At 40.5% G+C, this 12,236-nt stretch overlaps 1 protein-coding gene across 7 annotated transcripts in view; it reads left to right on the top strand.

Moving 5' to 3' along the window:
- Positions 1-12,236, top strand: part of LOC109884882 (E3 ubiquitin-protein ligase RNF12-B) — a 38,285-nt gene that overhangs the window by 17,419 nt on the left and 8,630 nt on the right. For 3 of the 7 annotated variants that reach the window (XM_020476782.2, XM_031827788.1, XM_031827787.1), the window contains one exon: positions 4,382-5,450. In XM_020476782.2, the coding sequence (XP_020332371.1) occupies positions 4,382-4,394 (13 nt within the window). In that variant the 3' untranslated portion in view covers positions 4,395-5,450. Of the gene's footprint in view, positions 1-4,381; positions 5,451-7,764; positions 9,621-12,236 lie in introns of those variants that run through there. The other 4 variants (XM_020476781.2, XM_031827790.1, XM_020476783.2 and 1 more) reach the window with 2 other exon arrangements.

The raw sequence follows: 12,236 nt of genomic DNA, 5'->3' as shown, positions 1-12,236 counted from the left end.
TTTTGCCGCTGATAGGCTTCCACTGATGTGGTAGAGCACATATCTAGGCACATTCTGGCAGAGCTTGCTTTATCCTTTCTATTTTACACTTTCTGTTTGATCCCCGCCAACGACCACCAGAACTACAGTGCCTTCGGAAACTATTCAGACCACTTCCCCTTTTCCACATTTTGTTACGTTACAACCATTCTAAAATGTATTAAATATTTTATTTTCCTCATCAGTCTACACACAGTACCCCATAATGACAAATCGAAAACAGGTTTTTAGACATTTTAGCTCATTTATTAAAAAAAATAAAAACAGAAATACCTCATTTACAATTTAATCCATTTTAGAATAAGGCTGTAACGTAACAAAATGTGGAAAAAAGTCAACGGGTCTGAATAATTTCCGAATGCACCGTACATCACTTCCCAAACATCCCTTCCCATCCCACCCATCTACATCCCCCTGTGTCTTCAGACAGTCTAATATCCTGGAGCTTCAGGTTCTATAAGGATACAGTTAATAGTTATCATATGCTGGTGTCTCACGGCCATTGAAAACAAAGGGCCCTGCGATCATGGGAAATACTGCACTGGGGCACCAATGTTGGTCATCATCAGTGCTGCAGGGGAGACCCCCCCCCCCCCTTCTATTAATGCTGGTGCCAGAGGGGAATCCATTTGGAATTGGTTGGTGGTGCGTGGCACCTGCTAAACAAATGCATGAGAGAAAATCAGTTACTCACTTACTGCACACCCAAAATGGCTGCCATGATAGTATTAAAGAGTTTCATAATTTAATGGTTGGGTGGGACTTTTATCAGGACCACTCTGATTTTAGGAGCCACCTGCAAAATTTGAACTAATCTTGTGCCAACAGCTGTGCTTGTACACACTCAGGGGGCCTTGCAGAGAGCAGTTTTGAAGTTGAATTATAGCTGAGCCCTGAACCTTAGACCTTTGCTGCTATACCATTGGGCCCTCTGCAGGCAATATCGAGGTAGTGAGACACTTAAATTGGGGATTTTTTTTACTGTGTCTGTGTGAGCTGAAATGCTTTCACTATAATTGCATTTTTATTCCAGATGGTGACTACATTTGATCAGTGTAGCCTGAAAAGGCAAATCAGGCCACTATTTGCAAGCCATGTTTATTGTCTCTACTTGACAAATAAAGATCAACATTATTATTGCAATAAGGCTGACTCACTGGAATATAGGTATCTTCCCAACAAATGTTTTGCTCATAAACTGTTTATGTTCAGCCAATCAGTGTCTGTAGGTCTATCTAGAATGTGTATTACTGTATGCCTGTCCTATCTCCAATTACAACATTGTTACAACTAGGGGCAACCTAGACTCAGGGGTAGACGTTACATAGTCAATGTAAATCCGGGACACTCTAATAGTATGATAGAGTGTCCCGGATTTAATTGGTATATGTCCACAATCCATTTTGTATGATATGTTAAGAAATTTTAATTCGTATGATACAGTATGTTATGAAATTGCTAAACCTATGATATGTTACGAATTGCAATTTTTTTGTGGCTAACGTTAGCTAGGTGTCTAATGTTAGCTAGACAAAAGGTTAAGGTTAGGTTTAGGAATTAGGTTAAAGGGTTAAGGTTAGTGTTAGGAGAAGGGTAGCTAACATGCTAAGTAGTTGCAAAGTAACAAAACATTTGCGTTATACTTCCACCCTACTTTAGTTTTTGCCTTCACTAACCTTTTACTGCAGTGGGCTAAATCAGGGTCACACAGACTGTTTATTGGTAGTCTTAAACAAAACTACTTTGACACCAAAGTATTTTTTAAATGATTTCACCTTTATTTAACAAGGCAAGTCAGTTAAGAACAAATTCTTATTTACAACGACGGCCTACCGGGGAACAGTGAGTTAACTGCCTTGTTCAGGGGTAGAACGACAGATTTTTACCTTGTCAGCTCGGGGAATCGCTCCAGCAACCTTTCAGTTACTGGCACAATGCTCTAACCACTACGCTACCTGCCGCCCCAAATATACACCTCACACACATTGTTATGGGCTTAAAAAAAATCAAATCCAATCAAATTTTATTTGTCACATACACATGGTTAGCCGATGTTAATGTGAGTGTAGCGAAATGCTTGTGCTTCTAGTTCCGACAATGCAGTAATAACCAACGACTAACTTAACAATTTCACAACTACCTTATACACACAAGTGTAATGGGATGAAGAATATGTACATAAAGATATATGAATGAGTGATGGTACAGAACGGCATAGGCAATAGATGGTATCGAGTACAGTATATACATATGAGATGAGTAATGTAGGGTATGTAAACATTCTATTAAGTGGCATTGTTTAAAGTGGCTAGTGATACATTTTTTTAACGTCAATTTTTCCATTATTAAAGTGGCTGGAGTTGAGTCAGTATGTTGGCAGCAGCCAGTCAATGTTAGTGGTGGCAGTTTAACAGTCTGATGGCCTTGAGATAGAAGATGTTTTTCAGTCTATTGGGGCAGTAAGCAAATTGGAGTGGGTCTAGGGTGTCAGGTAGGGTGTAGGTGATATGGTCCTTGACTAGTCTCTCAAAGCACTTCATGATGAAGGAAGTGAGTGCTACGGGGCGGTAGTCATTTAGCTCAGTTACCTTAGCTTTCTTGGGAACAGGAACAATAGTGGCCCTCTTGAAGCATGTGTGAACAGCAGACTGGGATAAGGATTGATTGAATATGTCCGTAAACACACCAGCCAGCTGGTCTGCGCATGCTCTGAGGACGCAGCTGGGGATGCCGTCAGCCCAGACGGCTATATCACAGAAGACTGAAATATATCAAAACTGTTTGACATAGAAATACCAGATTTTCAGTTTATTAATGATGAAATTCTGAAAAATATTAATAACATTCCAACTATGAGGCCACTATTTATTTGTCTGCAGGAAATGGCTTCAGCATTTGCAGACTGTATGTCAGATTGAGTCTTCAACGATTATCACGTTACACTGTGCGACGTTACCAAATTAAAATCTTGATATCAACCTGGCCAGATTGTACGATTTGCTTCAGTTCTGTCGTCACATTCTGCAATATGCCTGCAGCGGTGTATTTGATCTGAGCATGTGCCAGCACCAGCAGCGCAAGCCTCACTCAATGCTTATGTGTGAGTGAAGTGAGTTCTGAATAAATTCAAGTAGGCATCTTAGAAATAGTTTTCACATACTAACTTTATATGTCCGTTTAATTTGATTGGCGATTTTGTGCATTTATCGAAATCCCACCAGGTAGCAACAAACAAGATTATTTACAGGGAAATCGTTCTTCTTGCACAGCATGTAGGTTCAATGTTTAATTCAAACTATTATGTTAATCTGACTATTCACAATAATTATATTGTTGTGTGCATACTCAGTGGCGGCCGTCTTCTTATTGGTCAGTCACCGGGATCAGCTCATAACACCAGCCACACTACGCGATAAAGGACACCGCTTTGTCAGAGCCTACGATTGCATGTAGCGGTACTTAATCAGTACCTAATCGGCAGACCTAGACCCTGTCACACTGAACGAGCCAAGACGTCCGATAATAGTTTACGACCTATGAATTTGACACGTGGAAATTTTGTCTGGGACGGCAAAGTTGTGGCATAAAACGGCTAGAATTGTACAGTCTGCAAAGGCCGTACAAAACGTAACATATAAGTGGAGTGTCCCAGATATACATTTACTATGTTACGTCTAGTCTATGAGACCAGGCTGCCAGGGGAGGAATGCTTGTTTCAAAAGTTAATTATTCAGCTGTCACATTCACATGTCTGCTGCAGCTATTAGAAAGCATATGATAATCTGGTCTCTTTGTTACATTGCACTAATTAGGACATACTAACCTTTGAAATGGCATGCATCTCACACATTGCAATCTAACCTGCCTGGGAACTCTGTGGTGCTCCGGGGTGAAGTTTCTCCCAAGTGCAGATCTAGGATCAGCTTCCCCTCTCACAACCCTAATTAGTAAGGAACATGCAAAACTGACCCAAAATCAGCATCTAGGGGCAACTTCACCGTACACCAGTGGGGGAGGGGGATCTGTGGTGGTGGGTATTCTATGGTGGTATGCTATTTTCCGGGTGTGTTTTGATCAACCTTTGGTCAGAGCACTGTCTGCTTTAGGTCTCTTGAAACTACTAAACCCTGATGCATGCTGAAGTAACAATCCTGACAATGGTGAGTGATCTCACTCTTTTCCAAGTCACGAGTTTGATATCAGTCAAATTCCAATACTACTTAACATTTCTGACTCTTAAGCTAATAACAATAACTGGCTAATAATATCAATGAAATAGCTATATTTGTCAATACATAACTGTTTGTTTTGTACTGACATATTAGTACTCTCTTTTTTCCAGTGCAGCTGAGTAGGCGATGAAGAAACGGAATGACTCTACACCCACACCTTTCTATTCTTTACTTTGTTTTGTGAAAAGTGATCACTGAAGAAGAACCTTTGAAACCTCTGCTGAGAAGAGCGATCTCTTCTGTTGATTGTCCGGCAACTTTGCTGTTGATATGGAAAATATATGTTGCTTTTTGTCCTCTCCCCTTTTCTTTCCTTCTTTCTTACTTTTGAAGGATGTGAATTAAAGGCTATTGCTCAACTCTGCCTGTGAATAGCATGCTGCATTACACCAAACACACAAGTGCCTATGTGAATCTTTAGTCCCCGCCCCCTTCGCTTTCTATCTGCTGTCTTATTGGTGGCGTCCATCCTTTTGATTAGAGCAGGAATGATTCATTCTGGATTCTGAGACTCTGATAGTCGCAAAGGAATGTTTGAAGATAATACATCCATGCTTATTACAGAGTATGACGTTTGGGGTGTGCAAAAAAAGTTCCAGAAAAAAGTAAGGTCAGAAACCACTGGTTTAGAAGAAATGGAAGACCATTGCAATACCAATACAGTAAGGAAGTGTTTAAATAGCTATTATTGGTGAAGGGGTAGGGAAGGGTTGTGTTGTTTTTCATTGTTTTAAAATATGAAACTGTGATTTAAAGACATGACAAGCGATTTTGCATGCAAAGGCCCCCTCTACCCAAGTCTTTGTCTGTGCGGCCACTGTCCATTGTGAGCCAGTCCCAGACATTTTAACTAATGTAACAAATGCCAATCAGTAACATCCAAATAGCCTAATGATGGCATTCTGAATGCTGAGAAAACCATATATCTCACTTCTGTCCTGACTCTGACGATCACTGGGTCTTTTGTCACTTTATAAGTATGTAACCAATGCACACTGACAATGAATGGGCTTCTTTTCATATGGGACTGGAGCTCGGTAGATAGAATGGCTAAAATGGAATATGTGTATGACAACCCGTAGTGATTTTTGTAGAGAGATTGAAATGTTTTGTTTAAACATGATGTTTTTGGGCTTTTGTAAACTCTTGACTATTAAAAGCCAGTTTGTCTAAAACCAATGCTTGTTTAAGCCTCATACTCATTTCCACCCAGTAATCCACCCATTTTTCCATATCAGCACATCTAATTAAAATTAAATTAATCTCATCATTAAGTTTTGCTCACCTACTTTGTAGCACATTTTGTAGTACATTTACATACACAATGCTAATCAGTATTGTCATGTATTGCATCTTTCTATGTAAGGTCATACATGGATTAATGATGATGATATCATAACTTTAAATCTCTCTATGTACATACGCAATAATAGCCGTTCTCATTGCACCACTCAGCATATGATTTCTGGTAACTAGTAGAGCTTTGTATGTTTAAGACGTGCCTTAGTTGATGTGCCTTTGTTAGGTAGGTGTTAACTTCAGTTGGACTTGAGATTGAAGCCCTCTGGAAGAAGGTCTTTTGAGGTGTTTTTATTGGGCAGCCAGTATGTGAATGATGACAATAATAAACTGTGAAGCACCATTCTACCCCAGGATATGTTTTATAGCTGTGTTTATTAGAACATTAGAAGACACACAGTGCCTTGCAAAAGTATTCATCCCCCTTGGCGTTTTTCCTATTTTGTTGCATTACAACCTGTAATTGAAATGGATTTGTATTTCATGTAATGGACACGCAAAATAGTACAAATTGGTGAAGTGAAATTTAAAAAAAGAACTTGTTTAAAAAAAATAAAAAATAAAACTGAAAAGTGGTGCATATGTATTCACCCCCTTTGCTATGAAGCCCCTAAATAAGATCTGGTGCAACCAATTACCTTCAGAAGTCACATAATTAGTTAAATAAAGTCCACCAGTGTACAATCTAAGTGTCACATGATCTGTCACATGATCTCAGTATATACACACCTGTTCTGAAAGGCCCCAGAGTCTGCAACACCACAAAGCAAGCGGCACCATGAAGACCAAGGAGCTCTCCAAACAGGTCAGGGACAAAGTTGTGGAGAAGTACAGATCAGGGTTGGGTTATAAAAAAATATCAGAAACTTTGAACATCCCACGGAGCACCATTAAATCCGTTATTAAAAAATTGAAAGAATATGGCATACAACAAACCTGCCAAGAGAGGGCCGCCCACCAAAACTCACGGACCAGGCAAGGAGGCCATTAATCAGAGAGGCAAAAAAGAGACCAAAGATAACCCTGAAGGAGCTGCAAAGCTCCACAGCGGAGATTGGAGTATCTGTCCATAGGACCACTTGAAGCCATACACTCCACAGAGCTGGGCTTTACGGAAGAGTGGCCAGAAAAAAAGCCATTGCTTAAAGAAAAAAATAAGCAAACACGTTTGGTGTTCGCCAAAAGGCATGTGGGAGACTCCCCAAACATATGGAAGGAAAATGCTGTCTGGTGCAAACCCAACACCTCCCATCACCCAGAGAACACCATCCCCACAGTGAAGCATGGTGGTGGCAGCATCATGCTGTGGAGATGTTTTTCATTGGCAGGGACTGAGACACTGGTCAGAATTGAAGGAATGATGGATGGCACTAAATACAGGGAAATTCTTGAGGGACACCTGTTTCAGTCTTACAGAGATTTGAGACTGGGACGGAGGTTCACCTTCCAGCAGGACAATGACCCTAAGCATACTGCTAAAGCAACACTTGAGTGGTTAAAGGGGAAACATTTAAATGTCTTGGAATGGCCTAGTCAAAGTCCAGACCTCAATCCAATTGAGAATCTGTGGTATGACTTAAAGATTGCTGTACACCAGCAGAACCCATCCAACTTGAAGGAGCTGGAGCAGTTTTGCTCAATTGAAGAATGAGCAAAATCCCAGTGGCTAGATGTGCCAAGCTTATAGAGACATACCCCAAGAGACTTGCAGCTCTAATTGCTGCAAAAGGTGGCTCTACAAAGTATTAACTTTGGGGGGTGAATAGTTATGCACCCTCAAGTTTTCTGTTTTATTTGTTCTTATTTCTTGTTTGTTTCACAAAAAAAAATATTTTGCATCCTCAAAGTGGTAGACATGTTGTGTAAATCAAATAATCCAACCCCCCCCCCCCCCCCCCCCAAGAATCCATTTTAATTCCAGGTAGTAAGGCAACAAAATAGGAAAAATGCCAAGGGGGTGAATACTTTCGCAAGCCACTGTATGTGTATGTCTTACACACACACACACACACACACACACACACATAGGTAACAATCATGTGTGTTTTTTGGGATGTCACGTGTTGTTTGTGTACACTGAGTTTCTGTTATATGTATCCATTGTGTGTGTGTTGATGAGTGTGAGTTTGTAAGTTTGTCATATAGACCAAGGCATTGGAAGCGATGCCATCATGTCTGTGTGTATCTGTTCTAGGGTGCAAAATGATCAGTTGGCGGCCATCTTTCTCCTGCTGATGCAGAACCAGGAGGCACTAGGGGAGGTGACTGAGGGAGACATGGAGGAGCAGCTCAAACTCTACTCCCTGTAGCAGAATGGGGCGGTTCTATTATTGTCAACCTTGTATAGGGCTGAATAGCCTGTTCCCCTTTTGAAAGTGCAGGTGTCAAGCAGAGCAACTGTCAATGTATAATACCGTATTTATGTTTGACTTATCATGTCAGGTCAGAATGATCCATAACAGACAAAGACAATAGGTTTAATATTCTGACATACTGTAGTGGGATAGGTTAAATGGCATTACCCATAAGACCAAAACAAATTGTACTACACTTGAATGTAAGACACAAGTCTTTATACTGTTGTTGTTCTGTTAACATTGGTTATCGTAAAGTATGGCAATGTTACAATGGCTTAAAAATCACACGTTCTTAGAGTATGAACAATTGAATGAACAAACAATTGCATGTAACTTATTTACATTAAGTATATTGACAACACACTATTTGTTTATATTACTTAAATGTTTAATGAAGTATTGTTGGTAAGTATTTTCAGTTGTAAAGAACTATTTTGGAATGACTTTGTAGTGTTAATATAGGTAATATTGAAATATACACTGAGTGTACAAAACATGACATAGACTGACCAGGTGAATCCAGGTGAAAGCTAGGATCCCTTATTGATGTTACTTGTTAAATCCACTTCAGTCAGTGTGGGTGAAGGGGAGGAGACAGGTAAATAAGTATCTTTAAGCCGGCAGACAATTGAGACATGGATTGGCTGAATGGGCAAACAAAGTGCTTTGAAGGGGTTATGGGTTGTAGGTACCAGGTGCACCGGTTTGAGCATGTCAAGAACTGCAACGCTGCTGTGTTTTTCACACTCAACAGTTTCCTGTGTGTATCAAGGTCCACCACCCAAAGGACATCATGTTGGAAGCATTGGAGTCAACATGGGTCAGCATCCCTGTGAAATGCTTTCGACACCTGCAGAGTCCATGCTCTGACGAATTTAGGATGTTCTGAGGGAAAAGGGGGGGTATTGGGTAGGTGTTCCTAATGTTTGTACACTCAGTGTATTGTTTTTCATATATTCTCAACACTCCATATTTTGAATCAAATGTTTTTAATGGATGTACATAGTGTATGGAGATATTTTAGTAGTTTAGAGTCTCAAGCGATGAGGTTTTAATAGTTAGTACCACAGGTGGCTGGTGGCACCTTAATTGGGAAGGACGGGCTCATACTAATGGCTTGAACGGAATGGTATCGAACACGTCAAACACAAGCTTTCCTTGTGTTTGATACCATTCCATTCACTCCAATCCAGCCATTATAATGAGCCGTCCTCCCCTCGGCAGCCTCGCACCCTGGTGTATCTTTTTACCAGTTATTTTATTAAATAATATGACACTGTCACGTTCTGACCTTTATTTCCTTTGTTTTGTATTTATTTAGTATGGTCAGGGCGTGAGTTGGGTGGGCAGTCTATGTTTGATTTTCTATGATTTGGGATTTCTATGTTTCGGCCTAGTATGGTTCTCAATCAGAGGCAGGTGTCATTAGTTGTCTCTGATTGAGAATCATACTTAGGTAGCCTGGGTTGCACTGTTTGTTTGTGGGTGATTGTCTATATTGATGGCTTGTTTCAGCGCAGCTCGCATTAGCGTCACGGTTGTTATTTTGTTTACTGTTTTTGTATAGTGTTCAGTGTTTTCTTTATTAAAATTCATGATGATCACGTATCACGCCGCATTTTGGTCCTCCGATCCTTCTCGCCTCTCCTCTACAGATGAAGAGGAGGATGACCGTGACAGACACTCAAAACAGGTCGTGTGATCATGTATTTATTAGTGTGTTTGAGTGATAACGCTTTTATTTGAACTGTTTCTACACTCTATGAACAGTTCATTTGATAAATCATGATTTCACATTTTCTTTCAGTAAGTCTAACGCCAACATTATTTAGCTAAACCTCTAAGAAAAAGCAAGCTATGAAATGTAAAAATGTTTAAAACAACTGTTATAATTGTGTCACATGAACACCTACAAGTTGTTTATGCTTTGTCCATTTCTCTGTGTTGTACATGTGAAACCAGGCAAGAACAAATGAGGTAGGTTACAATGATATGGTCTAGCTGGTTGAGTAGATGAGTAGTCTTCCCATCTGCTGTTTGTCACACTCTTATCATTCCTCTGTGGGGTGGTACCACTAACATGTTTGAAATAATTAGAGTATACATAGTTACACAGTACATGTTTGAAATACACCTTATCAAAATATAGTTGCTCAGATCATTATCAAAGTCATACAATGCATAATTATAATCACTTCCTAGTATAAATTGGCTTCATCCTCTTGCCATAACTTTTGTAAGCTGTGTTGGCATCATTCTACATAGCACCACAGGTGAGAAGATTAAGGACACCAAGTCTGGATCAGAGAAGTAGGGGTTTTAGTGGAATACCCACAGAACTCCAGTCTCCTTTTCAGCTCATTTATCACCTGATTTTCTTAACAATAGGCATATCTCGTTAGGTGGCCCAGGTGTCCTCTGACATGGCACAAATGTTCTCTATTGCTCCTCTATTTTTCCTCAATCAAGGTGGGAGGCCGATGACATCAGAGGGCAACATGAAAAAATGATTTTGCTCAAAACGTATTTTTTTTACTCTTAAAGCACTTGGAGAAACAGCGCCACTGCCAGTGGTGGAAAAGGTACACAGTCATACTTGAGTAAAATATCTAGACACAAAAATCCATCTATTACCAGTTCGGACCCCCCTTTGCCTTCAGTACAGCCTGAATTCTTCAGGGCATTCTACAAGGTGTGGGAAACGCTCCACAGGGATGTTGGTCCACGCTGACACAATGGCATCATACAGTTGCTGCAGATTCAACGGCGGTTAATTCATGCTGTAAACAGCCCGTTCCATGTCATCCAAAAGATGCTGTATTGGGTTGAGGTCTGGGGACTGAGCAGGCCACTCAAGTAAACTGATTTCGCTGCCATGTTACAGGCAATGTTTTTCCACTTCTCAATTGTCCAGTGTTGGTGATCATGTGCCCACTGGAGCCGCTTCTTCTTCTTCTTTAGCTGTTAGCAGTGGTCGTCTGCTGCAATAGCCCATTCTTGACAAGGATCGACGAGTTGTGCGTTCCGAGATGCTGTTCTGCACAGCATTGTTGTACTGCAGCATTATTTGTCCGTTTGTGGCCCGTTTGTTAGCTTGCACGATTATTGCCATTCTCTTTCAACCTCTTTTATCAACGAGCTGTTTTCACCCACAGCATTGCGACTGACTGGATGTTTTTTGTTTGTCGCACCATTCTTGGTAAACCTTAGACACTATCATGCGTGAAAAGCCCAGTAGGGTGGCCGTTTCTGAGATACTGGATCCGGCGCGCCTGGCATACCACTCTCAAAGTTGATTAGGTCACTCACTTTGCCCATTCTATAGTTCAATCGAACAGTAACTGAATGCCTCAATGCTTGACTGCCTGCTTTATATAACAAGCTATGGCCACGTGACTCACTGTCTGTAGGAGCGATCCATTTTCGTGAATGGAGTGGTATACCTAATAAACAGATCGGTGAGTATTTTTTTCACACTATGAGGTTGGAATAATACTGTGAAATTGTGAAAATTATGATAATTCCCTTTAGTGTAAGAGCTGTATGAAAAGACTACCTGAATTTTCAGCCTGTTTTGGTGGGATGGAGTTTTGGCCTTCCATGGTGACGTCAACATGCAATAAATGAGTTAATAGACCAATAAGAAAAAGAGTTCCAAACCTCTCTGCCAATAACAGCTAGTTTTCAGTTTTCCTCTCCCCACTCACACCACTCCCAGACAGTCCTAGCAACATTCCAGTTTGAGAAATTTCCCTTTTTGACCATTTTCATAAACAACCACATTAATGGACTTAATTGTTACCCAGAAATGATTTGATATTGAGATGAAAGGACTTCAGACGGCAGAGGAGCTCCCACATCAAGGTTAACAACTACATCAAAGAACATGCTCTGCTGTGCTATTGCGCGTGCAGCGATGTGCAATGATGTCTGACGAAAAAAAAACAGGGTTCATTGTCTGAAGTAACATATTTGTTGTTGTAATACCTGGCAGTTTCACCGCTACGGATTCCAATTTTAAGCGTAAGCGTACATTATTGGATTTATACATAGAATATTGTTTTAGAATAGGAAGCGTTCAAAAATAGCTGGAGTGCGTCTTCAAATTACATTTCTATGGGAACACCACTCATTCCCATCTCTGCATGAAATAAATTCTGGTATGCAGCAGAGTTCCCATTCTGATCTGTGCTGCATTCTTCTGGTCTGGACAGGAATCACCATGACATCTGCTGTTGGTCTCTCAGTGCTCCCCTTGGCCGTTGGTTATTTATCTAGTCAAGGAAGGGAAAATGGGCTCTACTGGTTG

The sequence above is a fragment of the Oncorhynchus kisutch genome, linkage group LG6 (assembly GCF_002021735.2).
Source record: "Oncorhynchus kisutch isolate 150728-3 linkage group LG6, Okis_V2, whole genome shotgun sequence".
Lineage (NCBI taxonomy): Eukaryota > Metazoa > Chordata > Actinopteri > Salmoniformes > Salmonidae > Oncorhynchus > Oncorhynchus kisutch.
Note: the sequence above shows the minus strand (reverse complement) of the source record. Positions and strands in the feature narration are given on the sequence as shown.